This window comes from Cladophialophora yegresii, assembly GCF_000585515.1.
Source record: "Cladophialophora yegresii CBS 114405 chromosome Unknown aczIN-supercont1.2, whole genome shotgun sequence".
NCBI classification, from domain to species: domain Eukaryota; kingdom Fungi; phylum Ascomycota; class Eurotiomycetes; order Chaetothyriales; family Herpotrichiellaceae; genus Cladophialophora; species Cladophialophora yegresii.
Genome location: NW_006913046.1, coordinates 1,725,849 through 1,753,081, shown reverse-complemented (window position 1 = coordinate 1,753,081; position 27,233 = coordinate 1,725,849). Strand labels below are relative to the sequence as shown.

The window sequence follows — 27,233 nt, the reverse complement described above, 5'->3', positions numbered from 1 at the left end:
GTGGGTCCCAGGATCGAATTGTCGGCTGCGTGCAGCCTTTTCGTGACCTGCCCAGTTCGATAGCCAACAGTTCGTCGGTGCCTGCGCCAAGGGGACCTTGCTGGAGGGCAGACACCGTGCTCGAACCAACGAAAAGAGCCTAAGCAGGCTTGGTTGGGAGCGAAACTTGCAATAGAGGGCCGAAAACACACGGCGGACAAGCGTAGCACAACGGAAAAGGCAGCCGGAAGACCGTGCGAAGCGAATACTCGTAATCTGATACGACGGCGATGACTCGATCGAAAGTCTGATAGTTGCGATGGACGACGGGATCAAGATCTCGCGATGACAACTGATCTCTCGATTGACACGTGATTGAAGCCTTACGGTGAGGCTATTGCGCACAGCCGCTGAATATACGGTGGAACAATAGCTGTCGAGTAACAGACGCGCCGGCGCGCTAAATTCAAATGACGCAGGCAGCCACGCCTCACGTGCCGACTTTACTCCACGCGTTCCTTCATCTTGATATGAGGTGACGACCAAACCACAGATGGTCACAGTATACTGACTGCTTTGTATTTGACTTGGACAAGGAAGTTGACATTCGGACCGGCACGCACTGCCACTGCACTGCATAGTCTTTGATAATCTCTTCCACGTCTCCTTAAGCTCCCCTTCCCGATGACCGCTTCTGGCGTCTCCATCAAAAGCTGAGCAGCTGCTTTCCTCTTCGGCCAAGATGTCACGACTGCATCAACTGAAGGTACAAGGTATCCGCTCCTTTGACAACAATGGCGCCGGGCAGTACATCAGATTTGAGACTCCATTGACTCTCATCGTCGGTCAGAATGGCTCCGGCAAAACGACCATCATCGAATGCCTCAAATATGCCTTTACTGGAATGCAACCTCCAAATACCAAAGGCGGCGCCTTTGTGCATGACCCTAAGCTGAACAGCGAAACTGCGGTCAAGGCGGCGGTAGCAGCCTCCTTCAAGTCGGCCGATGGCTCTGTTATAACTGTCACTCGACGATTGGAGCTGAAAGTGGGAAAATCCAGGCGTGAATTTCAAACCTTGGAAGCGACGCTCTCTGTGAGTAGGCGGGGTGAAAAGACTTCCATGTCTTCCCGGGTGGCCAACCTGGACGTCATCCTTCCGCAGTACCTCGGTGTGTCCACTGCGGTTATTGACAACGTCATCTTCTGCCATCAAGACGAAAGCTTCTGGCCCCTCAGTGAGCCAGGCACTCTGAAGAAGAAGTTCGATGAGATCTTCGAGGCACAGAAATACACAAAGGCTATTGCCAATATAAAAGATATCCAGAAGAAGCAAAAGATTGAACTGGACAAGTACAAGCTCCTGGAGGCCCGGGCCAAGAGCGACAAAGACAGAGCAATCGAAACCAAAAAGCAAAAGGACAAGCTCGCAGGAGACATTGATGGCCTGCGAAAAGAGAGTGAGGATTTGGAGAGACGCATTTCGCATGCTCGAAAGATGGCGGACGAGACATGGAGGAAGGGGGAGGACTACGCAAAGATTCTCGGGGCGCTTGAAGGGAAACGCATCGAGGCTCGAGGCAAACAGTCTACCATTAACGACCTTGAGAGGCATCTGGAAGAGGTCGGTGAGACTGATGAGTGGCTAGAAACCACTCTAGAACAGTTCGATGCTCGACAGGAAGAACTACAGGACGAGGTGCGTAAGAAGAAGGGGGATTACCTTGAGCGAGAAGATCAGTTGAAAGCCCTCAGCAAACAACGGGAGGGGAAAGTGAGACTAAAGGGCAAATATGAAGAAGAACAGGACGCACACGAGAGACAACTCGCACGACGGAAAGAAATGGTCAGAGAAGTCGCTGCGAAACATCAAATCCGTGAGTACGAGTATCTTGACGATGAAAGTCAAGTGGACGATTTCTTGCTCAAGATCAGAAAGATCTCGAGGCAGCAGAAGGATACCCTTGATCGCGAGAAACATAAACATACCGCACAGCGACGAGAGGCTCAATCGCACGTGAATAAGTTGATTGAGCGCAAGTCTGCACTCCGGGACCAGAGAGCTAGCGCAAGGAAGCAGATGGACTCGAACGACCAAGAAGCTGGAGAGTTCCAGCGCAAAGTCGACCAGATTGCTTTCGACGAGGGGAGCAAAGCTGTGGCCGAGTCAAGGTTCGAGGACCTCGCTAAGGAGCTCCAGAGGGCTCGTGAGGCTGCAGAAGCGGCTGCCTGGGACGACAAGCTTCAGAAGGCACACGCAGAGCTCCGACAATCTGAGGAAGTCAGCTCGAGGTTGAGCGCCGAGTTGGTCCAGTCGACAAAGAAGGCAGCGGAATTGGCAAGATTGTCACATCTCAAGCAAGAGTTGAAAGAGCGACAGAAGCGCCTGGAAACTCTGATGGCTGCTCACCGGGATAACATTTCCACCCTTCTTGGTAGTGATCAACAATGGGATGCTCACACAGTCGAAGAGGTCCATCGGGAGGTTCTGAGAGGTGCGGCAAATGAGGCTCAAGTTGCGGAGCGCAAGAGAGACGGGATAAGCCGGGATCTGGAACAGCTGCAGTTCAAGCAGAATACTGTCCGTAAAGATCTCTCCCGCAAGAAGGCTGAAGCGAGCAAGTGTGATAGCCAAATCCGCGCTGTGGTCGAACAAGGTCCCGAAGCATACGACGAGGCACTCGAACAGGCCCAGAAAAGTGTGGATGAAGCCAGAATCGACAGTTCTGGATACAGTGGACTTCACGACTATTTCCAGAGTGTCTTGGTGGCAGCAGGTCATGAGCACAAGCCAGCTTGCAGGACGTGCATGCGGGCTTTTGCGCCTAACAGCGAAGCCTTGGCCAAATTTCAACAACGCATCCGAAACTACATCTCGGATACGGAACAGAAGGCCATGCAGTTCGATCCCTCTGCAGCCGAAGCCGAGTACAAGCGGGTGCTTGATCTGGCGGTAGTCCGTGACACCTGGAGGAAGCTTGTTGAATCTGAAATCCCGGCAGCCGAGAAAGAACTGCAGGACCTCGATTCAGAGCGACAGTCTTTGCTCTCGAAGCTGGAGTATCATGACAAGGCAGTCCTACAGAGCCAGCGAGTCAAGCGAGATCTTGAGTCAATAAGCCAGACGGTCGCTTCCATCGGTCAATGCAATGGGGAACTCGGCAATCTAGATCGCCAGGTCGAGGAGCTTACTGCCAAAAAGAGCCAGCCAATGGCCGGGCGAACCTTGGAAGAGATCCAAGAAGAACTCAATACCACTGCTCAAAATATTCGAGGCACGCAAAACGTCATCGATTGGTTGAGAAACGAGCAAGAACAATCTCGAACAAACATCTCCAGCATGGAGCTCGAATTACGCGATCTCAAGAGCAAGCTGGACAACATTGGGTTCCAACTCGAGAAGAAGGCTTCTCTGGCTGCCCGGGTGAAAGAATTCCGTGCTATGAACGAAAAGCAGAAAGATATCATGGAAGCTCTCACCAAGGAGATAGAGGAATTAGACCCTCAGATCTCGACGGCTCAGGCCAAGTACGACGACATTGACCGGCGTGCCGCCACCCAGGAACGAGAATTATCAGAAGAGCTGTCCCGACTAAGCGACAGCATCAACAACCTTGACATTCTCAACGACCAGATCCAATCCTACCTTGATCGTGACTGTCCGAATCAGCTGGCACGGGTCGATCGAGAACTGAAGGATCTGGAGGGTGAGTTTGATAGTCTTCAGACCGAGCAGAAACGACTCACAAGCGAGATCAACAAGATTAACGACCGAATCAAGGACGGAGAGACTACCCGCAGACGCTACTCTGACAATCTTCGGCATCGGCAAGAGACGCGAGCTCTTGCTCGTCTTCAGGCGGAGATTGAAGAGCTCGAGAGTCACAACGCCGAGGTCGATCGTGATCGATTCCAACAGGAGTCGCAGAAATATAGCATGGAGTACAACAAACTCACTGCGCAGCAGGCAGGGGTGATGGGCTCGATGAAGACAATGGACGTCCAGCTCAAGGGAATCTTAGTCGAGTATAATCAAAACCAGAGAGACGCACCGCAGCGGTACAAAGAAGCACACATCAAGGTCGAGACAACCAAGGCGGCCGTGGAGGACCTGGGACGGTATGGAGGAGCCTTGGACAAGGCGATCATGAAATACCATGGCCTCAAGATGGACGAGATCAATGCCATCATCGAGGAGCTCTGGCGCAAGACGTATCGGGGGACGGATGTCGACACGATCATGATCAAAGCGGAGAACGAGCAGGCGCGAAGCAATCGGTCTTACAACTACCGTGTCGTCATGGTCAAGCGGGGGGCGGAAATGGACATGCGAGGTCGCTGCAGCGCCGGCCAGAAGGTCCTGGCCAGCATCATTATTCGATTGGCATTGGCGGAGTGTTTCAGCTCCAGTTGTGGATTGATTGCGCTGGACGAGCCGACCACCAACCTTGATCGCGAGAACATCGAAAGTTTGGCGCAGTCGCTGAAGGAGATCATTGAATACCGACAACAACAGAAGAACTTCCAGCTGATTGTGATCACCCATGACGAAGACTTCTTGCGGCAGATGGAATGTTCCAAATTCACAGGCAATTATTATCGGGTGTCGAGAGATGCGGCGCAGAACTCGGTCATTGAGCGACAGAGCATCGCAGAAGTCTTGTAAGCGTTATTCAATATTTAGGCACCCACGTACACCGTACGTGCGGATTGCTCCTCATGCCTTCGAGGTATGACAACTTTCGAGAAGACTTCGTTCGCCGCCTCAGAGAATCCATTAGTATCTGGTACCTGAAACAGCTGGCGTGGCTGTGCTGTGCCTATTGTACAACGAATACCGAGTGCTCCAAGCCTTGTGCATAGCTGAGTTGTTGGGTTCAAATGAGAGCATGACACGTTGCGAGAGACCAACAGCAAGTTGTCAGCTATTCAGGCGTGCCAGCACGTGGATTTAGAGTGTCGGGCTGGAAGCCACAGTGGCGGCCGGGGCGTGACATTGGCTGGGCGACGGCGCCAGGGCTGGCTCTGCAAGGGACCATCGCCCAGGCACCAGGGGACCGAGTGGAGGTTCACCACACTGTGTGGGTAAGCGAGATATTCATTGCTCCGAGCAACAGCAGCTGAAGCATCTGCCACTGTCAACTAGAGCCTCGATGTACGCAGTGGAGCTGTACTCGAATTCTTCGCCTGGATCCGTCTGTCCGACCTCGGCTTGAGTTGTTTAAGCAAAAGAATGCAAATGCTTCGAAGCGTGTCGTACGAGTGGCAGCAGTGTTAGGGTCACCCGACACGGAACCGCGGGTTCGCGGGTTCTCTACACGTAGGATGAATTGAATTTCGCGGTGATGGTTGGCTGTGACCGGGCAGCGATGACGCACCTGAGGAACATGTGAACAACAAGTGAACAGATACAGCTCACATTGGGCATCCCCTCCGCCTTTGCTTCCCAGTTCGTGCTGATCTTCAGCGTCGATTACTTCAAATGATAGCTAACCTTCCTGGCTCCGCCCACTTGCGAGTCTGCTCGCTGTCCTCTTCGTCGTTGCTGCAGCAGTCTCTGAGCGGTCAATGGTCACGGGTCTCGGATGAACCTTCGTCGGCCTCGTCTCCTCCCTTCCTCCCTTCAGTCCTTCTCCACAAACATTTCCCACAGGTTGCATCACGTACCAGTCGTCCAATCGTAGTATGTGTTGGAGCACCGAGCTTGAAATGAGTGGCCCTTCGTGTCCATCACCAGCTCCCAGCTGGCCCACACATGCTCCTCCACCACCTGCCCGCAGCTTGAATAGACGACCACCCAATCCAGCCGGTGAACCTGCGAGCTCCAGCATTCTATCCACAGCTTCGCAACACAGACCAAGCTGACAAGCTCCCTTTAGTCACGTCAAAGAAAGTTACCCATCGAATGCGCATCCCTTCGATCGGCGGCATGGCCACCGTCATGCTCGGTGCTCGTACCCATAAAAACTACATTCATCGCAATGATCCCGAAGGACGACATGGCCAGCTTCTCCTAGCCGGGGTTTTCTCTATACCACATGACACCACAGCGTGACATCCCTAAGCAGCTTTCCCCTCACCTTCCCTAAGGTACTGCTGCTCTGAACCAACCAAGTCAACAGCAACCTCGTCATTGAACGTTTGCTCTACTTGCATATCCTCCGGGTCCAGGGAGGAAAGGTTACACGCGGGAAGCCGCTGTTTGACCTCCAGATTTGGTCCCTTTGTCCCGGCTAGAGAAGCTTCAGTTATTTATACCGGAGCCCGTGAGCTCCTGTTCATCCTGTCGTCTTCACCCACTTCGTATAGCATCATGCTGGCTGTCAAGGCTTTCCTCGTCGCTCTCTCAGCTACCGCTGTAAGCAGGTAAGCGACCAGTCTCCAACGCATGGGCTTCGGGTACTGACATCTGCGATCAGTGTTCCGTTGGCAAGGCGTCAGTTCCCGTATGGATCGACGCCGGTAAGAGGCGCCAACATCGGGGGCTGGCTCGTGTTAGAACCATGGATAACGCCGTCCATCTTCCATCAATTCGGCGGTTCAGTGATCGACGAGTACACCTTGACCCAACGGATACCCAATGCGGGAGACATCCTTCGCAACCACTGGGACAGCTGGGTGTCCCTGGCCGACTTCCAGAAGATCGCCGACCACGGCTTCAACTCGGTCCGGATCCCTATAGGCTACTGGGCCTTTGAGAAGTATAGAGGCGATCCATACATCCAAGGCGCGGCAGATTATCTCGACAAGGCCATTGATTGGGCTCGTCAGACGGGACTCAAGGTCTGGATTGACCTGCACGGTGAGTCAAATTGTCGCCAAGTGCGCACCGATCGAGGGCTGACTTTCGTTCTTGGACAGGCGCACCGCTTTCACAGAATGGACAGGACAACTCGGGCCAATTGACCTCATCGCCAGGCTGGACGTCTGGTAATTCCGTCCAAGCTACGCTCGACGTCATAGGCCAGCTAGCCGACAAGTACGGCAGCTCGGACTACGCAGACGTGATCTCCGGTATCGAGCTGCTGAATGAACCCAGGATGAGTGCTCTACCTGGTGGGCGAGGCGCAACTCAGGGGTACTACCAAGCAGGCTTCGAGACTGTCCGCAGCAAAGGTCAGACGCCAGTCATCATCCAGGACGGCTTCACCGATCCGTCGTCATGGAACGGCTTCCTCACTGGCCAGGGAACTTCCGGCGCCATCGTCGACCACCACGAGTACCAAGTGTTCACTAACGAAAATGTGGCACTGACTCCGGAAGAACATGTCAACTACGTCTACACCAGCGCCGACTCTTGGGCCCAAGGACAAGACAAATTCGTCATTTGCGGCGAATGGACCGCGGCCATGACCGACTGCGCGCCAGCCCTCAATGGCTATGGCGTCGGCGCGCGGTATGACGGCACCTATTCGACCCGCAACGCGGACGGCAGCTACTCCGGCTCCGCGTTCGTCGGGTCGTGCGACACCATCAACTTCATTGACCAGTGGAGCGAGTACAACAAGACAACGACAAGAAACTACATTGCCGCACAGCTGGATGTCTTTGAGAACCAGATCCAGGGGTGGTTCTTCTGGAACTTCAAGACCGAGGCCACGGCCGAGTGGGATCTTTTCAGGCTCATCGACGCCGGTGTCTGGCCTAGCATGGGCTGACTTCAATTCAGTCAATGGCTCGTCCGATGACGGGAGGAGTTCGTCAGAATCCGGCTTTCTTCCTGTCGCCACAGGCTCACTAACAATGGTGGAACTCCCGCCCATCACGACAGCTGATTTTTCAATTCAAGACTCTCGTTCCCCTGCATGGCACCCTTCACCTGCATACTGTCGGGTCGTCACGTTGCGCTTCCTTCGATTTCGATACCCCCGGGCGCAAAGGCATGCAGGCGTAATGGATGGACGAAGGAGCGTGTTGAGCATTTCAATGAATGGATCCTTCATGTGTAGTAATCAGTATATTCGCAGACTGGATGAAAAAGAATGGGCAAGGCTGACATGCATGCAATGATGCATGCAAGAGTGGAAGCTCAAGTGGCGGCTGAATCCGTCCCCACCACATCATAGCACGAATGGCATAATTAGCGTTCATATATCATAGCTTAGGCGCGGTAAGAGGTACCGGGTAATGATAATGGCGGGTCTCGAAGATAGAGATCCGTCAGTCTAGCATTCAAGGCTTCTCATCATATCGTTTTATGCCATCCACGCGTGCGACTTGACTTTTGATTCCATCAAGAAGGCACTCCTACGTTATACAGCCGCACCGTGCCTTGCGTAGCGTAGCGTAGCCTAACCCACCAACGGAGACACACGAACCACCGCCAACATCGCTCTAGAACTGGGAGAGCCAAAAAACCCATGCCATCCCCATCGATCGTCATACATGGACATGGCCATGTACGTCTTAGGCGATCGTGATCATAATCGTAATCTCACCTCCGCCCTCACTCAATGGCGAAACCCTCGGCACTCGCCTTGACGACCTTCTCAAAGTCAACTCCTTCCTCCATGCTCCCCTCGAGCATTCTGACCTCCCTCACGTCCACGTCCACGAACGTGCCGCTCATCTCGAAGCCAACAGTCATGGGGAAGAACTCGCCGTCATCCTCGGCCTGGGCTTCGAACTCGAAGCTACCGCTCGGATTGTCCGCGTCAATCACCCCGATGTTCCATTCCAGACTGTCGCCCGTGACTTGGTAGATGGCGTCGAAGGACGAGACCGAAGGTTCCGAGGAGACGTAGGGGATCGTGATGGACACGTCTCGCAAGGTCGTGCCCGTAGGGTTTGTCAACTCGTATTCGATGGTGATGGTGTACATGCCGTCGGAGCCCTTGTTTACCCATGCCGTAAATGTCACGGGGAGAATGTCGGTAGGATGGTCTGCGGGTGCTGTGACCCGCCAGCGGAGGACACCAATGCTGTTATTGGCCGGGAATCTCTTGGACGTGTCCTTTAGCTGGATGAGCTTCTGGGACGTGAACAGGGCTTTGTCTACGTTTGGATGAGTCCGGAATTGTGCTTTCAAGGGACCCTCGACTGCTTGCACTGACAGAGCAAGCTTGGTGAGGGAGGGGTCGGTGATCCGAAGCTGCAGATCGCCCTTGACTTCCATGGACTTCAGGGCGCCTTCGCGGGTGAGCTTCGCTGATAAGGTCTCGGTGATGGATATTAAGATCGGAGTTGCGGCTGAGGACGAGAAGGTCGTGTCGTGCGTGCTTGCTGCGGGGGCAGTGCGGACGGGCAGCGTGGTCTCTGCCGCAGCAGGCGGCTCCTCAGCGCCAATCTCCTGCTGCACCTGCGCGAAGGCGTTCGACGTCTTGGATTTCTTGCCCAGCTGCATGCCCTTGGTGGAGCGGGACGTGAATTTGTTGGCGAGCTTGTTCTTTTCGGCCTCGTACGTGTCGTACGACGACGTTTGCGGCTGTACTGGAGGTGTGTATGTAGGTTGGCTGGGCATGCGCGGAGCGACGCCCCGTCCGTATGCAGCAGAGCGGGCGGCTTCTTTGCGCTGCACCTCGAGCTGTTTGGCTTTACGCTTGCGCTCCTCGGAGGCTTCTAACTCTTTGTTCCGTGCGATGATCTCTTGGATTCTCTCCTCGTGGGACTCCCCTTCTAGGAATGTCTTAATTTGGCTGAGAGTCAAGTTCTCCCTGTAGCCCATGGTGACGAGCTCGTCAAAGGCGGAGAGTAAGTCGAAGGCATTGCGAAGGATTTCCCGTTCGTCGGTCTTCTTGCAGATGGAGGTGACCACCTGGCCGAAGAGATGGAGACTGTCGATATCCTGCAGGATGTTGGATTGCTTGTTTGTGATCAGGACGAGGTAGAGTTCATCCAGCGGTTGGTAGACGAAGCGGACGTTTTCTTGTTCGACCGTCGTGTGTTGGGTGGACGAGTCGGCGAGTTTTGGAAACGAGGCGAGCAGGGCTTCTATGCGGGTTTTGGGGATTTCTCTGAACGAGCGAGATAGTAACGCCTTGCCACCCCTTGTGATTATCGACGCCGCGAGGACGACCATGGTGGCGGTGTTGGGGTTCTGTGAACTGAGGGCAACGAACAGTGAGGGAGGACTGAGGCCAGGTGTGTACTCCGTATGTGGTAAGCCGGGCGCCAAGGTTGTGCATAGCCTTGTGGGCGAGGCTGACGTGCTCGGCAGTGCTTCCTTCCTGGGTCTACGGTGTCGTAGGTGTTGGTGCTGATAGCGCAGAACCTCACGTGCGTTCTCTGATTGAGCGGCGGCACATCTTCTTGCGCTTGTCAGGAAGTTGCTAACCTGTGTGCGCTATGTTCCAGGAGTAAGAGAGTATCTCCTGTGCATCATTATGTTGGCCGTGTAGAGCGACGAGGGACCATACGGCGTCTTTCGTTAGACGACTTTGGGGAAACACCATAGTAGTGGGTTGACTAGACCAAAATGACGTCGGCCTTGCTTGCCGGCGTTTCATGTACGCGTACAACCTGACATCATATTCGCGACAAGCAAGCGCGTGCCAAAGTCGCTCAGTTGGGTGTAAGGCGCTCCTAAGGCGCTGCTGTGACGAGTACGAGAGTTTGGCTCGTAGCCATGGGGATTTTCCTCAGCAAGACCAAGACACTCGAGCACTCATCGGAGTCGGCGTCTTCCAGCACATATACGTTACACAAACATGGCAGCCCTCGAACGAGCGAGTTCCGGGTGTTTTTCAAAAAGGATGGAATTCCTATATCACCGTTCCACGACATCCCTTTGCACGCGGACATGGAGAAGCAGATCTTCAACATGGTAGTCGAGGTGCCTAGATGGACGAATGCAAAGTACGAGGTCAGGGCATCCACACTCCCGTCTTCATTCTGAAGTCAAAGCGAGACTGGATCTTGGACTAGGAATTGGGGAATCAACGCGTCGGTGTGCTTGCCTTCCGATACTGACCTGTCTTGCTTGCATAAATAGATATCACGATCCGACGTGATTAATCCCATCCATCAAGACGGGGAAAAAACAGGACCTCCTCGCTATGTCAAGAACAGATTTCCACACCACGGGTATATATGGAACTACGGGGCCTTGCCTCAGGTATGTTGCCGGCATAGACACCGGGCCGGAAACACCTTCCGCTGCTTCTTATTTGGCCAGACCTTGACACATCTTCTCAATCGAAAAGACCTGGGAAGACCCACACTACGTCGATAAGGACACGAACGCCCGGGGCGACGACGACCCGATCGATGCGGTTGATATCAGCCAGCACATTTCGTACACTGGCGAAGTCCAGCAAGTGAAGGTGTTGGGTATATTGGGCCTGATCGACGGCGGTGAGACTGACTGGAAATTGATTGTCATCGACGTGCGAGACCGGCGAGCGGCTGAACTGCATGATATCGACGACGTGGATCGACTCATGCCGGGCTATCTGACAGCAACTCGGGAATGGTTCCGGCTGTACAAGGTTCCAGACGGCCACGGCCAGAACGAGTTCGCATTCGGTGGGCAATATCGAAACAGAGAGTATGTAGGTCTTCCGAATCGGAGACTCCCACCCAACTAACGCGTATCGTACCCTTAGATTTGCACTGCGGATCATTCACGAGTGTTCCGAAGCGTGGGAGCGTTTGATCACGGGCAACACAGAGCCCGGTGACGTCGATCGGTATGTATCGCAGCTTGATGGCTTGCTCGAATCGACACTGATGCAGTTATCCAGTACCAACACAACTCTTGAAAGTTCGCCATTCAGAGTCGACCCTGGGAAGCTGCACTTCCCTGAAGGGGAGGACTTACCACCAGCACCTTTGCCCAAGCATGTCGAAGAATGGTTCTTCCTACCCAGTCGTGACAATCCCGGGCAGGACTGAGGGTGGGAGGGACATGAAGCCTGGGGAGTCATCTGGAACAGCTCAAACGAAAAAGGAAAGCTTTGCTACCTGAATGTCTTGATGCTTGGATACCCAGATGAGAAGACACGCAAAGTATCCTATGCGCTTATCTCTCTTCACAACTCAGACAAAGGAGGCATGGAGCATGTAATGCTCCCTGGTCCAAGGTCAGGCCTTGCACCGGCTAGATTAATGGATTGCCAACCACGGCAAATGGTTTTGGGCCAGAACTTTCTTATGCTGCACCAGGGCGAAGGTATTACGTGCTCGCTGGTTCCTTGACGTTCTCAGTGCACAGCCGGTGATTTGCAAGCGACCTGGAATTTGAGCTGCACAGATATGCATATGCACACACAGCAGGCACACAGCAGGATTTGAGCACGGATGTTACATAAGATCCTGCACCTCGCAACGGACAACTCTAACAGTCAGCAGAGGTCAAAGCATAAATTACAGGGCGAATCGCAGTCGATTTGCTCTTGCCTATTTCATGACAAGCCCTGCGCCCTGGCACTCGTGCGGTTGCACTACCCTTGGTTTCCCCAGATCTGCTGGGGCCGCGGAAGAGGGCTTGAACACAGGCGAATCTAGGGCTGCAGAGCCAAGCAGCTAAAAGTGACACGATGCAGGACGCCAACGGTCGGAAAAGTCATTGTTGGGTGTCTGAGCCACGGAAGAACTGGCGCATCCATTGGCGCACCCATGGCGAGAGGACGGCGACAGGATCCCAGCTGCTTAGGTAGGTAAAGGGAAGCAAAACGAAGCAAAGCGTCGGTGAAGGAATGCACAATTTCATATGTAAGTGGCAGATCGTGCGCATAGCGGTCGCTAGGCGACAGCGATTCCTCCTTCGTACTCCGTCTGTACTTGTGCTCGTCCCAATGCCACCCTGCATCAGCCTCAGCCTCAAACCATTTGTAAAGGCGACAAACCTAGATGCAATACCCCGTGTACGAACAGTAACTTGAAGCTTCTGCCAAGCTCGCACTGCTGGATGGGCTTGACGTCGTGCGTGCCATCGAGGCAACTTTCGTCTCGAAGGCCTCTGGATCGGACGAATCTGAGGAACTCGAACCCTTCTACCAAAATGGTTAGGTGGAAGGATGCAGCTCATTAAAAAGGCTGGCGGAGTGGCTTGCCTCAAAAGTCGAAGCAGGCTCCTTCAAGGCATAAGAGACTTCTCCGGCATTGCACCATCGACGGTAAACTGACACGTGCACGGCGACCTGTGGAAGCATGGCTGCTCCTTCAACGGTCCTTCGACGCAGCCAGGGCAAGTCGAAGAACGGCTGCAAGACATGCGTTGGCAGGAGAATCAGGTGCGATCAGGCTAAGCCAGCGTGGTGAGTAAAGGCTTAAAAACTGTCCAGTCTCGCTGCTCAAACACTAACCGCTCCACGAAGCCAGAAGTGCACACGCAGTGGGCGGGAATGCATCTACGCGAGCGTCCCGGGAGAGGCACTCTCAGAGCACGCGACCTCGATGGCATGGCTCGACGACATTGACGGCTCTTGCCAAGCATGGAGGGACACGGGAGAGACCCCTTTCCCTATACTGATGGTTCCGTCATCGCTCGACTGGCATGGCCTTGATGCCCGCGGCCTTCGATACTTCTATTACATCGCCTCGCTCGGGGACGTGCTGGACCGGAACAACAGTCGGCATTTCTGCCTCTGGTGGATGGGCTATGACCTGTGCGTAAACACCCTCAATCACCCGCCTGACACCACCATTGACTGTGGGCTAGAGGCCTCCAAATGGCAGCGAGTATCGACTACGTCGCGTACGCCCATATCCTCGTGGCGGCCAATCGACTCGGCAGGGTGACAAAACTGGCCAGCGTCATGGAGGATGCACAACACTACCAGGGGCTGGCGATCAAGGGTTTACGACGCGCACTCGCCTCGTTCTCGAAAGAAAACGCCGACGCCGTCCTTGGAGCATCCATCTCGCTGATGAATCAGCAGCAAACCCCGGCTGAATGGCAGAGAGTCACGCAGGGCACGGCAGCCGTGATCAAGGCCATGGGACCAGCATGGATCAAGACTTCCTCGCACTGGCCGGTCCTCAAACACATCTACCACGCCACGGAATCCACCACTGTCGTGAAGAGCGAGCCATCCGCCGACCCGAAGACCACGTGTCCCATGGTAACCGTCCAGTCTGTCGGAGCTGCGGTCGAGTTCCTACTCGACCAAGGCGTGACCGCGCTCAACCGACTCGCGACATGCACGAGGGCCCGCAAAGAGCTCTGCACAACGGCGCGGGGTCTGGCGGACATGCTCCGCCTGGCCCACGCGAAGCACCAAGCCGGCCAGAAGCACGACCCGTTCTGGCTGGCCCATCCTTTCTGCGAACTCACCAACCGGGAAGCCATATCCTTCACGGACATCCATGCTTCGAATCCCTTTGTCCTCGTCATCCTGGCACACATGTACAGCGCGCTGGTCGTCCTGTCGATGCTGTACCCTGAGCTCGACACCGCATGGTTCATTGGCATTCGTCTACACTCGCTGGACGGACTGGCGCGGTACTTCCGAACCGTCGCGGCGATCGACTGCGAAGTCTGCCGCGAGGCGCACAATAGTCACGAACTGCTGGCCTTCCCCTGCAATGCAATGCAAGCGTACCGACAGTGGCGGAGGGATCAGCACTCCGTGTTGTCGCAAGAGGGTCACTGCGAGTCATTGGTGGGAGTGGACCACAAGCAGAGCATCTCAGCTCCGGTGTGGAAATGCCATCCATAAAATAATTGGGAGACAGGAAGTCAGGACAATATCTGATAATTCAATCCTTGCTTTCACGGACAGGACCACAATATCAGACATCAGACATCAGCTCGTCTGTTCTGGTTGCTACGTGGTTGAGCGTGTATCGTCAGCTCGTCTCCCTCCACCATGACCAGCTCCTCTCAAGTCGTTCGAGCTTTGACTTCCTCAACCGTCACTCAAGCACCTTTTCACGCTGGGGCCACATGCTTGTATGTCTCCCCCCCACTTCACAATTCGTTTCATCCTTCTTTGCCGTAATTTCCCCTTTCACTTTCGTGCTGCGCGACACGTAATCGCCTCATCCAGTCACAGCTACAGCTCGCTCCTTCACTGACAATTGAGGCCTCAGTCCACGTCAAACCCTGACAACCCTCGGTCTCTGCGAACAGTACTCTGTGCGGACAGTCCATCAGCCCTATGCACTAATACCCAGCAGGATGTAATTGGCCAAACCGACTTCCTTGACCCTCGCGCTGCCACAACGACAAAATAACCCACGTAGCTCGTGGCCCCAAGATTGAGGGCTGATTCCCTATCAAGGTCCCTCACGATCCGGTTGAGCAGCTCAGGTGGCAAGCCGAAGAGGTGAGGTCGTGGCTCGAGCGGAATCTGCGCCGGACAGGCGACGTGGAAATGTGAGACAACTGTGAAGTACTTTCGACGTGTGGATAACGCGAACGACTGCGCGTCCTGGAGGTAGCGGATATGAGAGATTATGTTCTGGAGGAGTTCGGTGCTCAGATTCTGAAGATGTGCAGCCACACGAGTTGATACTGAGAACTCAGGTTGAGGACCAGTGTCGGCGGATCGAACAGGAGAAGAGGACTCGCCATGGACCTCCTCGCCCTCGCTTGCCTCGACAGTGTGTGCCGGATCCGACATGATCTCGACGCGTGCAGCGAGTCGTGGTTGCTAAACTCGGGATGTGAGAGTTGCGATCCTGTTGATGGGTCACCAGAATGGCTGCGAAGACGGGCGCATCTGTGAAGCAGACGAAGTCAAAGTGAGGAACAGCTCAAGGAGGTATCGCTATTAAAAAGGCAGTTTGTTCGAGGGTAACCTGAGTGCGTGGCCTGTTTGTGAAGCAACGTCCTTCCCTGGACAAACATGGCTCGTTGCTGCAACGGTCATTCGTACATAAAGTCGGTCGCCCATCGCATTTGGTCTTCAACAGCAGTTCCGAGGACAACAGCCTCCTGACACACAATCTCCAGATCGGACCATGGAGTCGTCCCTATATCATTACGCCGCGCGATGTGGCTGTGACTTTATTATCGGGTCTGCCTCCAGGCCGTTCCGCCTCGCTGGACATCCTCCAGTAAATCCATATGGCGGACGCTACCGGTGCAGACCGGATCGGATTCGCTCTTCAATCCAAATCAATCCTGAGTAGATATGTCCGTGATACCCAAACTCTCTAGATACCTTTCGCACAGTTCGTCGGAGTTTGCCTGCCCTTCTGGGTACAGGTCCTGGCGTGTGAAAGTTGGAGGCGAGCTTGATGAAGCGTCGCAAAGCCCGCTCGCGCCGCATCTCGCGCCGCTTCAGTCCCAATACCGAGGTCGGCTTCGTCTTAATCCAGTTATCGCCCAGTCTTTCCCTCAACGCCATGAACTCCACGCTCTCAATACATTGCTGATTCCAGAGATCCAGCATTAGTATGAATTCGCGGGCAACATCCTCGAAACACCGGGTGAAATCAAACGTGGTTCTGAGGTACGCCCTGGACAATGGCGTGTCAAACGAGATTTGTGCCCGAGGATAAATGCGCACAACCGGCAGTTGAGCTTGGTGTGACGATTGCGCGTTGCCCTCAATTTTGTGTTGCCACTCCACGTGCCTAATATAAGCTAGATGTTTGGCCATCATGGGCCTTTCGCCGGAGCGGTAGCCGTTGTGATGAAGGACTGTATCAGGAATCTCTGCGTTCTGACAATTGTTGATCATCCAGCGGTCGGGTGTTTCGCTTGTCGGTGCGGATTCGCCTGCTGTATCAAGGGCAAGAACATTGCATGATTGTACATCGATGATTTTAGGCAGTGGCTTGCCAACATCTCTGGGACAGATGTCTTCGAGCTTTGAGCGACGGCATATCGAGAGGACGGAGTCGTAATTTTGGTGACAGGTCAATGCCAAGCAGACTGTGGAGGGCGCATCGAGGAAGGATAGGATGTGTGTGAGGGTGTCGTGATTGACTTCTTGAAGCATGGTTAGACAGCCAGTCATCGACGCGACCTCGAACGGTGCATCCAGCGGCGCTCAAATATGTAGCCTACAACATGTTAGTCGACACGGTTTAGGTGCATTTGGAAGGAATTCCTTCACCTTTCAGAAGTCAATCGGCTTGCTGGTGCGTTCTCAAGTTGACCTCGGACTGCATGGAAGACTTCACATCGTTGTGAAAGTAAGAGTGCCCAAAGGCTGAGAGGTGAAGTTTTTGTCAATTCACGCGTCCGTTTCTGTCGGACCATCCATGGACACCGCCTTTGATCACTTCTCAATCTAGCTCGTCTCCTGGACCATACAGCTACTATGATGTTTCACTATCTGTTGGTGAACTGCCGTCCAGCTGTCAATTCCAATCATCTCGACATTTTTCGGACCATCCAGACACCATGGGAGAGCATATTCTTGTGAAGCCGTTCAGACCGTGACAGGAATATCGACACCTTGACCCACAACCGTCTCCCGAACAGTGGTGTCCGAGCTGGATGTTTTAGGCTTTCATTCCCTGGCTGTACCCTTGCTGCTAACACTGTCCTTCGCATCCTCCACGCAACCGGCTTGACCTTTGATCTTGTTCTCTTGGATCTTGGAAGGATTACTGCCTTGCGCTTCCCGGGGGGCGCGACGATTGCTCCAGTATCCCTTCTTCTTGCTGGTCTTGTTCTGACGAGCTTTTGGATTCTGTTGTTGGACTTCAGTGCCGGACGCAGCATTTTCCTTGTTAGAGCCACTGTCACCTGCCGCTTCTGTCCCATTTCTGTTCGTCACAGCTTGAGTAGTGTCTTTGGCGCCAGTCTCTGCCGGAGCTTGACTTGGAGTGCCAGCAAGAGCATGTTCAGCAGCTTTCCCGGCAGCCAGATGTGCACGGCGATCTTGTCTAGCGAATTTCATGGCGGTCTTGGGATGTGCTTGGCTTCCGCCTTGTATGTAGGCGACACCACGAACAATAGTGTCCGTAGCCTGCTCAACCATCAGTAACAGCAGGTTCTTGTAGCCAAAGTCACTTACGATGTAGGCGGCATTCATAAGCTTGACAAGGTTGTTGGCGAGCAATGTCAATTCTCGGATGTCCTCTTCTGACTTGAACGGGTTGTCTCCGCCATTCGCAACTCTGCGAACCTTGTTCATCATGTCTCGGACATGATCTTCCATGGTAGCATCGAGCTCTGGTGGTGGGCGAGACGGCTTGCTGGCTGGTCCAGAGATTATATTGGTGTTACTGTCATGGGTCTCAGGAGAAGCAACCTCAGTTGAGCTAGACTGAGGGGTTGTGGCGTTGACATAGCCAGTCTTCTGAGGAGTGGCAGACTCTGGGCCAGGTGCGGTCTTCGCAACGCCATTCATAGGAGCGGCCTCAGCTTTGACGATGGAAGAAGAGACGTCGGCCATGGTTCCTGATGCTAGACGGAAGTCAGTGCTGAAAAGCTGCTGAGGTGACAGGGGACTCACTCACTCTAGGAATGTGCGGTCACAAGATGTTGAGGATGGATGGCTTCGGGCTTGTAGCAATGTTGGTGCGAATAGCAGGTAGAGGTTAGAGATGGGAAGCAAGCAGAGAGATCTGCAAGACAAGGTGAGAGTAAAGATGAGCAAACGAGACGGATTCACTTCAATCTGTTTTGACACACAATACCAGAGACAAAGGAAGGCACCTACCCGCGCCCAAGCTGCGAGTCCTGGAAGGGCAGGCACAAGACGCACGCAAGGTCTGGCAGCACAAACAAGGTCGACGGTCGTAGCGAAGGCATATTCAGTAGAGTAATTGGTCATTGAACATCTTCATCTTCACACTTCATCATCCAGCCAGATCCGTCTCCAGCTTTCAAGGGCCATTCAGTCAGTGTCTCTTGATGGGACCTGCATTCCTCTTAGGCAGACCACTGCTTCTTGCCTACTGTTACTGATGCTGCTTTCACTGACCTGCTAGTACGCCATCTACGAGAACAATGCCTGAACGGAAGATCTGGAAGTGGGAGTGAGGAAACCGCTCGGCCAACCTGCTGTGTTGCGCATCTCCGAACTGTCTTGCTTTATGATTACCACCCAATTACTCCATACTTGCGGATTGATCGACTCCCTTGTATTGATCCAGATCAGCTCTACTGTATCTGGTGCTGAGAGACTAGGCCCACGGTGAATACAAACACCCGTTTGTGTACTGTACCTCTACATACTATCCCAGATAGACGAGGAACTTGCGACCACAGTCATGGCAAGCCTGCTAAAGAAGCCCTTCAAACTTGCCCTCGTGCAGCTTGCATCAGGTAAGTGGTGAGTACTTTGACTCGAGCAATGCCACGAAATCAAACTAACACCCTACTAGGCGGTGATAAGACAGCGAATCTGCATCATGCTCGGTCGAAAGTCATTGAAGCTGCCAAAGCTGGCGCCTCGATGATTGTTCTTCCCGAATGCTTCAATTCTCCATATGGCTGTCAATACTTCCCCAAGTATGCCGAGACCGTGCTACCTTCGCCGCCGTCGGAAGAGAAGTCGCCTTCATGGCACATGCTATCGAAAGTCGCAGCAGAGACAAAGACATACCTGATCGGTGGGAGTATACCTGAGTTTGTACCGGATACAAAGGAGTACTTCAATACCTCGCTGGTCTTCTCACCAACAGGGGAGTTGCTGGCAACCCATCGAAAGACACACTTATTCGATATCGATATACCTGGGAAGATCAAGTTCAAGGAGAGTGACGTACTATCTCCGGGGAATAAGGTGACTATAATCGATATCCCGGATTACGGTAAGATTGGACTGGCGATATGCTACGACGTACGATTTCCCGAGCTTGCCATGATCGCAGCAAGAAAGGGTGCATTTATGTTTGTTTATCCTGGGGCTTTCAATACGACAACAGGTCCGATGCACTGGACCCTACAGGCGCGGGCGAGAGCAATGGACAATCAAATCTACGTTGCAATGTGCAGTCCGGCAAGGGATACTGAGGCAACTTATCATGCCTATGGACACTCGATGATTGTCAATCCAAAAGCGGAGGTGCTTGCTGAAGCCGAAGAGCATGAGGATATTGTGTACGCTCAGCTTGATGGGGCGAAAATTGAGGAGACGAGGAAAGGAATACCCATCTATACACAGAGGCGTTTTGATGTGTATCCTGATGTGAGTGCTGGCAAGGTGCGCTATGAGGAGTGAAGCGAGTTAGGGAACAACCAGGGTCAATGAGAAATCGGGAAATGATACCATGCTGCTTCGCCCGTGCTCAGTTATGGCCGAGGTTTTCCATCACAACTCGCGGAGATACCAACAAGAGCCTGCAAATGATCATCAAAATCCCTTCGCTCGCTGTTCATTCTCGTTTTGAGAGATGAGCCCGTCCGGCTCTTTGGCTCTTGATAAAACTGATCACGTGATCATAGAAATCTTGGCAAACTATTCCCTTTCCGAGCATCCTGCGCTCCCACATCCCAGAAAATAATTGACGGGCCGAGACTCTCACAGACACCCAACCCAGCACGTCGTCGACCTCCTCTTCCCTCAGCGGCCATTCCAAACAGTATGTTTAACGGTCGCCCTAATTTTTGTTGAAACCCTGTTTGGGTTATATACCACGAGTCTCTAACCTTCCTGTCGCAGAATACCGTCACAATGGTGAAAAACAACCCCAAAACCCAACCCAAGAAGTCGACCCAGACGCCCAAGAAGTCGCGCTCCGCCATCACTGATGTCGTGGCCCGCGAGTATACCATCCACCTCCACAAACGAGTACGTTCCATACCTTGATCACGGACAAAGGTCCACAAGAAAGCAAAGAAGAGGAGGAACCCAAAGAAGAAAAATCAGTTTCATGAAGTCCACCCGAATGGCTTGCCTTTGTGCACCCTTTCGCCTCGAGTAAATCAAGCATTGGGACGGAAGACTGATGATATTCGGAATAAAAGGTCCACGGCGTATCGTTCAAGAAGCGAGCCCCCCGCGCTATCAAGGAGATTCGAAAATTCGCGACCCTGGCAATGGTACGTACATATACGCCCTTTCGTCCTGTCTACAAGCAACCACTGGACCTATCTGTTCCACGATCCACGCTGCATTCTGGCCGTATTCCGCTGGGTTTTATCGGCCCCGTCCACTGCAGTCCAAGTCTTCTAACTTCTGTCTGTGTGTAGGGCACAAGCGACGTGCGTCTCGACCCCCAGCTGAACAAAAAGGTCTGGGAATCCGGCATCAAGGGCGTGCCCTTCCGGCTGCGCGTGCGCATCTCGAGAAAGCGAAACGATGAGGAGGGCGCCAAGGAGAAGCTGTACTCGTATGTGCAGGCCGTGAATGTCAAGGAGCGGGAGGCCAAGGGGTTGAACACCGTTGTCGTTGAAGAATCATAGACGACGCTGTTCGCTGAAAGAGAAAGCAGGGAGTGCGGATAGGTCTGCAAGATGCAGAGGTGCCATACTCGCATGTCCACCCACCATCAAGAGAAGCTCGATGGAGAAGGTCCATGTCAATATGATGAGCCTCACCACGCTGTCGGACGGTAGACCGCAAGGGTACACGATGCCACCACTTCCGGCTTGTGGCCTGTGGTCGGCATTGGTGCCATGGTGGACGTTCAGAAAGCACGCATTGATGAAAAGCACTGCAAAGCCAAAGTCTGCCTGCACCAGATGCAGAGACCACACAAGATATCATGAGAATTACTCGTATTTTGCAGTTCGGCCGTTTGGACTGTTCCGCTACTCATGCTCTCCGCAATGGTTGAGTCGTCCACTTTCCAACAGCTCTCTTAGGTACATCCAATCCAACTCGTTTCAAGGTCTGCAATAGCCCAGCATGTCGTTGTCCGGAGGAGCTCAAGCGGCGAAAGAGGGAGCTCAACTCAATTCTGAGACGAAAGGAGAAGCCGCGCCTCTTCTTCTGCGAGCTGCACTCGCATTGCCGCCAACCAGGATCGTCACTGCGGAAGAGGGAGCTCAACTTGCCACAAGGACAAGGAGCCGCGCCTCTGCAGAGACCAAGGCAATCTGACCAAGATCCACGACCGACCATCACTGTTGCAACGAACCCCTCAAATCAGATAGTCCGGATGACCTCTCCACCCACGTCCACGTACCGATGCACTCCAACTGTCCGTCTGTCACTGTACATTTCGCAAAGTAATCCTGTCCCAAGAACTCCATCGCTGTGCAAAGAACTCCATGTCTGTTCTTCTTGCCTTTGCTACATGCAGTTGCTCGTCCAGCCCATATCAACGCAATTCCACATTAAGTAATCACATGGTAGAAGAGACCTGCGCTTAAGCACCTTCTGCTCTACCCATCCAAGCCCAACACAACCAATTGGATCAAGCACTCTTGTTCTCCTCCAAGACCTTGGCCAACTCGTCGGCCATCTCCGACGTCTTCAACTTGAACACCAATCGTGTGAGGTTGCCCTTGTACATGAGCGCTCCTCGCACCGCACCACTCTTGTTGCTCGGTACGCTTTCGTAAGTCGTACTGCCCACGAGATGGGAATTAAAGAGAATATTCGCAGAGGGCTCGACCCGGAAGACCATGCGAGTTTTGTTGCTGGTTGTGTCCTTGAGCACTCGCAGTTGACCAATGCCCACAGAGTTCCAGTCATTGGGCGTATACTTCGTGCCTTTCGCCGTCTCGGCGTTGACAAACATGAGAGCTTTAGAGCGTCCTTCCCACAGTGCGGTTTCATTCTCTTCGCCGGCACGAGAGTCCATCAACGAAGTCTGCGGGTCCTCATTGGTATCCTCCGTTTCATTTGTAGCAACAGATTCATTTTCTGAGACACCCGGCGATGTCGCCCGAGAGGAAGCTGCAGAGCTAGCTGCAGATCCGCCTGCAAGATGTGAAACCGCACCTAAAAAGCCTGGCGCGGGAGCGGAAGTAGGGGCACCGAATTGGAACCCAAGGTTGGGTGTCGCAGTACCGCTTGAGCCAGGGGCAGGGGTTCCAAAGAGCGTGCCGAAAGGACTGGAGGTACTCTTATTCTTCTCTCCAGGTGAAGCAGCAGTGAACTTGAAGGTGGGAGCACTCGGACCATTGTCGCCATTTGCGAAGGATATGCTGTTGCCCGGTTTCCAGGTGTTGTCAGTTCCCGTTGGAGAAGTGAGGACTGATTTGGCGAGATTGCCATTCTTCTCTGCGTTGCTAGGTGTACTCGGTCTTGAGCCGAACAGACCTTCCCCTGGCACTGGACCGCCTCTCACAGCACCGCCTGAGAAAATCGAGGCACCTAGAGCCGAAGTAGGGGTCGTGGTTGGCGCTGGAGTGAAGATGAAGGTGCTGGCCGGCTTCACAGTCGAAGCACCGGTAGTAGGCGTCAAAGGCGAAAATGAAGGCTGCTCGGGCGTTGACTTGCCAATGTGCGAACCCCAGACAGCAGGAGGGAACGAGGAGTTCTTCGCTGACTGCATGATGGGACTTGCGTCCTCAGTCTCCTTCTTGTTCCCGTTTGTGGTTGGGGTGGTTTTCTCTTTATCTGGATTGGGCTCGATCCGCTCGAACAAGCTCTTGCCAGCATTTGGGTTCTTTCTCGCTCGATCCATGGCAGCTTGTAGATCGTTGTCGTCGTCGTCCTCATCATCTCCATCTTCTTGAACCACTTCATCTTCGGGTAGACTCTCTTCGCGGTGCTCTTCCTCCCCGTCTGCATCACCAGCCTCTTCTTCATCACCGTTGTCGGTCTGATTACCGCTGGATGCGCTGGCTTCGTCCTCGTCCTCGTCCTTATCGTCGACGTAACTGCCATCTTCATCGTCGCCATCATCAGCTTCTGGTCGTCCGTCGGTTATCGATGTCGAGGTAAGAGCGGCGAAAGGATTCGCTGAAGTCGCAGAGCCAAAGCCGCCGGAAGCAGGCTTGCCCACCTTCTCTGTTGACGCAGCCCCGAAAGAAGGCTTGAAACCGCCCTTTGCAATGGCATCGATCTTTGCGCGCTTGGCCCGATTTTCCTCTTCGACTTTCTTACGGTACTGCTCTTCATCATCCTCGTCGGAATCAAATTCTTCCGCTTTGCGCTTCTCCAGGAGATCCTTTTCAAACTTGGCTGAGCTTTCCTTCGCTTGCTGACCGAATGCGCTGAGAAAGTTGGTGCTGCTCCCACTACCAAATTTGGGCATCTCAAACACAGGCTTTTTCGGCGGCGACTTGATTGGAGTCGTCGATGGCGCGGATGTGGGGGGGGTCGAGCTTGTATTGAGAAAAGCAAACGCGTTTGTATTTGTACCGGATGTTGAGCCAAAACCTGCAGTATCGGCTGTGGTTGGCCTGAAGCCGGCTGTGGATTGTGAAAGACCACTTGTGCTTGCGGACATTGGTTCCGGAATCCCGCCGTGCTGAGGTTTTGTCGCCTGTGAAGATGTCGACGCCGCGCTGTTGGTTGCAGAAGAAGTCAGATGCGAGGAACTGCTACTACCGAAGCTAAATGGCCTTTGCACAGGTTCTTCTCGGCTTCTCTTGGTTTGCTCCGGTTCCTCGTGATCGTCAACCTGGTCACCCTTTCGCTTCGTGCCCGCAACATTTCGTACATACAGCCCCAGCGAAGCTCCAATATTGTCACGTGCGGCGACATAATGACGGATCAAGTTGTCAAAGTCATATGAGCGAGGGTCCAGGGACGCAAGCTTCTGTTGCAAACCGTGATTCAACGAATGAAGGCGATAGTCGCGGTCGTATTCTTGGAACTGCTGGGCAGAGGTATGGCCAGGTACGCGTGTTGGGCCTTTGGTATAGACTGGTCGTTTGCTGGGTGCTAGCGTTACTGCAGAGTCTGGTGTGTTCTCGGCAGTGCTCTGAGCTTGAGCAGCCTGGCCAGGTGCAGCAAAGCTTGGCTTCGCTGCGGGAGACTTGCTGATTTGGGAGGATGCGACCTCGGACGTGGCCGCGTTGGATTGCGGTTCCCGCGCAGGTTGAGACTGTCCGGACGCTTGAAGTGAGGCAACACCGAAAGACGGCGGCGCAGACTTGATCGCCTCTGGTGCACCCGTTTTGCTATCAGTCCCCACCTTGGGCGTAGATGTGAATGACGGGGTCGCCGACTTGGGTTGAGCACCAAACAGCGGCTGCGGTTTGGCAGATGTCTCTACAGCACTATTCAGCTTGCTGAATAACCCGCCCGAAGGTGCACCATTGTCTGCGGGCGGCTTCGCAGGAGAAAACAGCCCACCACTGGAGACTGATTGCGACGGACGGATGAAAGTGAAGGGGGGAGCCGAAGTAGTTTCCTTGGCCTTGTCGTTGTCTTCTTCAGTCGTTCTCGGTTCAGTTGTAGCTTTTGGAGCTTCTGGCTGAGTAGCAGGCTTCCCGAACAGCCCTGATGTCTTCGAAACTCCCGGAGAAGCCGTTGAGCCGAACTTAAACGATGATGCAGACGTCTTCGGGTCAGAGCTGTCCGTTCCTTGAGCTGCAGATTGACTTGGTGGAGCAAATGTGAATGGTGAGGTAGCTGGCATTGATTGAGATGCATCGTCTGTCCCTTTAGGTACGGGTTTGCTTGCTGTTTCAAAGCCGAATGTCGGTTTAGATTGCTGCTTCTCGGCCGCCGGCGCGGGTGGCTGACTGGGTGTACCGAAGCTGAACGCCGGCTTGGATGCTGGTGCGACCTGCGCTGTGCTGCTTGCACTGCCGAAGAGGCCGGCAAAAGGATTCGCGGCTGGTACATCAGACCCTGAAGTCTCTGGCTTCTCTGGGGACGCCGATGCTGGCTTTGACTCCGCCGCTGGTTGCGAGCTGCTCGCCGACTTATCAAAGGAGGCGGGAGCAGAGTCGGCAGCTTCGGGCTTCGAAGGATTGGAGTTTGCGAATGGGTTGGATGTGGTTGTAGCTTGGTTCGAGGTTTGGCCAAACGTGAATCCTGAGGAAGATGGTTGAGAAGGCGTAGGTCCGAAGAGGTTCCTGCCACTGCTTTGACCTAGCGGGCCCGACGAGCCAAACAGACCTTTACTTGGAAGCTGAGAGGTGGAACTCGTCTGCCCGAAGACGAATTTCGAAGGTTGGGATTGAGTTTGCGTGTCAGTACCTTGCTGAGATCCGAAGGCTGGCAGTGCACTTTGGCCGGCGGCCGGGTTGTTCTGACCAAAACTATCAAAGGGAGCACTCGTGGTGGCGGACGAGTTGTTTGTGGTTGAACCAAACCCCCCGAAACCTGATGTCTGAGCCTGCGTTGCGGAAGGCTGCGGACCACCGAGGCCACCGAAAGGATTTGATTGAGCCGCTTGACCAAATGGATTAGACGGCGCAGAAGTCGTTGTGGACTGGCCAAACAAGGTGCTGCCATTCGTTTTTGCCGTTTGATTCCCCTCGAGGTTACCGAACGGATTTGCCGGTTGTTGTGCTGACTGCCCAAACGTGAAAATGGTCGACCCGAAGGTGTTCCCGAATGCTGTTTTCTTTTGAGGCGACTCCATCGATATGTCTTGCGCGTCACTCGTTCCGTTCAGGTCCGCGAAAGGGTTTGGTGCACCGGAAGGAGCCCCGAAGGTGAAGGAACTTGACGAAGGGGGTTGGAAGTTGAAAGAACCGTTATTTCCGGCCGATGGTTGAGGGAATGACTGGCTCGCGCCGAAAGACACACCGCCATTCATCGCGCCGAAGTTCTGTTGTTGTTGTTGTGCAGGAGGATTTTGGGAGAAAGGATTCGGGACGGAATTGGAGGACGGCGTATGAGATCGGTTTGCGCCTAACCTGCCTCGAGGCTGCGCGATCCTGTCAGGCAGTTAGTGTTTTGGTCTTTAGTCACTTCAAGCACATCAAAAGCACGGGTGTGGGATAGAGGCATTTGAAGTGAAGACGGGTAGCGGCAGCGAGCAAGCCGGAGCAGTTAATCGCGGCGGAGCCACCGGCGATTTTCGAGTTCAATCTCAGGAGGGCAACAGCATCAACGCGTAAATGAGATGCTGGGTGAATGACTTACTTGCGCCTGGCCTGCTGAGCGGCGGTCGACATTCTCGGTTTATCGTCTTGTTCGTTCGCTATAGAACCGTGTTCCTTTGTGATATATTCGGATGGACCACGTTTTGGCATGTTACTGGTTGATTGAAGACGGTCGAGAAGAGGGGAACGAAGAGAGCTGAGGTCCTAGAAGCTGTACCATCGAGTCGAACGCGTCGGTGAGGTTTCTGTTGTGACTGTTTCTTTGTTTTGAGAAAAGGCGACCTCGATCACTGGACGAGTCGATGAAATAATTGTTGCTGCTACTGTTCGAGTTTCTTTGGGCAGCAGAAGTTGAATCCGGGGTCGAGGGCAGTCACGTGCGTTCAGCTTGGCGTCAAACCTCTTTCATTTGCTGTTGCCTCCTCCCTTACTTTTCATTCACCGTTCATTCACTGTTAAGTTGCAGAATAATACAATGGCTCGAGTTGGCAATGACAGCGCTTATTATGTTGGCTGCCTGGGCCGCTTAAGACATTGTTTCCTCCCCAAGTCTCCTTCC

General features: G+C 53.7%; 9 protein-coding genes across 9 annotated transcripts; 6 read left to right on the top strand and 3 right to left on the bottom strand.

Moving 5' to 3' along the window:
* Positions 1-721: 721 nt before the first annotated feature.
* A1O7_02554 (uncharacterized protein) lies at positions 722-4,645 on the top strand (the record flags this gene model as incomplete). Its single annotated transcript, XM_007756585.1, has 1 exon — positions 722-4,645. The coding sequence occupies one exon, from the start codon at positions 722-724 to the stop codon at positions 4,643-4,645; it is 3,924 nt and encodes a 1,307-aa protein (XP_007754775.1).
* Positions 4,646-6,292: 1,647 nt separating this feature from the next.
* On the top strand, positions 6,293-7,637 carry A1O7_02553 (uncharacterized protein; the record flags this gene model as incomplete). Its single annotated transcript, XM_007756584.1, has 3 exons — positions 6,293-6,345; positions 6,399-6,781; positions 6,841-7,637. 3 exons carry the CDS (start codon positions 6,293-6,295, stop codon positions 7,635-7,637), a joined length of 1,233 nt encoding a protein of 410 aa, XP_007754774.1.
* A 788-nt stretch (positions 7,638-8,425) lies between these two features.
* Positions 8,426-9,997, bottom strand: A1O7_02552 (uncharacterized protein; the record flags this gene model as incomplete). The annotated part of the gene is made up of 1 exon (XM_007756583.1): positions 8,426-9,997. One exon carries the CDS (start codon positions 9,995-9,997, stop codon positions 8,426-8,428), a length of 1,572 nt encoding a protein of 523 aa, XP_007754773.1.
* A 546-nt stretch (positions 9,998-10,543) lies between these two features.
* Positions 10,544-11,811, top strand: A1O7_02551 (inorganic pyrophosphatase; the record flags this gene model as incomplete). The annotated part of the gene is made up of 5 exons (XM_007756582.1): positions 10,544-10,780; positions 10,910-11,032; positions 11,121-11,464; positions 11,523-11,606; positions 11,661-11,811. The coding sequence occupies 5 exons, from the start codon at positions 10,544-10,546 to the stop codon at positions 11,809-11,811; spliced, it is 939 nt and encodes a 312-aa protein (XP_007754772.1).
* A 1,257-nt stretch (positions 11,812-13,068) lies between these two features.
* On the top strand, positions 13,069-14,579 carry A1O7_02550 (uncharacterized protein; the record flags this gene model as incomplete). The annotated part of the gene is made up of 3 exons (XM_007756581.1): positions 13,069-13,175; positions 13,236-13,526; positions 13,580-14,579. The coding sequence occupies 3 exons, from the start codon at positions 13,069-13,071 to the stop codon at positions 14,577-14,579; spliced, it is 1,398 nt and encodes a 465-aa protein (XP_007754771.1).
* Positions 14,580-17,327: 2,748 nt separating this feature from the next.
* Positions 17,328-18,218, bottom strand: A1O7_02549 (uncharacterized protein; the record flags this gene model as incomplete). The annotated part of the gene is made up of 2 exons (XM_007756580.1): positions 17,328-17,789; positions 17,838-18,218. The coding sequence occupies 2 exons, from the start codon at positions 18,216-18,218 to the stop codon at positions 17,328-17,330; spliced, it is 843 nt and encodes a 280-aa protein (XP_007754770.1).
* An 820-nt stretch (positions 18,219-19,038) lies between these two features.
* A1O7_02548 (nitrilase) lies at positions 19,039-19,991 on the top strand (the record flags this gene model as incomplete). The annotated part of the gene is made up of 2 exons (XM_007756579.1): positions 19,039-19,093; positions 19,153-19,991. 2 exons carry the CDS (start codon positions 19,039-19,041, stop codon positions 19,989-19,991), a joined length of 894 nt encoding a protein of 297 aa, XP_007754769.1.
* Positions 19,992-20,444: 453 nt separating this feature from the next.
* On the top strand, positions 20,445-21,175 carry A1O7_02547 (large subunit ribosomal protein L31e; the record flags this gene model as incomplete). The annotated part of the gene is made up of 3 exons (XM_007756578.1): positions 20,445-20,561; positions 20,738-20,812; positions 20,963-21,175. 3 exons carry the CDS (start codon positions 20,445-20,447, stop codon positions 21,173-21,175), a joined length of 405 nt encoding a protein of 134 aa, XP_007754768.1.
* Positions 21,176-22,131: 956 nt separating this feature from the next.
* On the bottom strand, positions 22,132-26,385 carry A1O7_02546 (uncharacterized protein; the record flags this gene model as incomplete). Its single annotated transcript, XM_007756577.1, has 1 exon — positions 22,132-26,385. The coding sequence occupies one exon, from the start codon at positions 26,383-26,385 to the stop codon at positions 22,132-22,134; it is 4,254 nt and encodes a 1,417-aa protein (XP_007754767.1).
* Between the last annotated feature and the right edge of the window lie 848 nt (positions 26,386-27,233).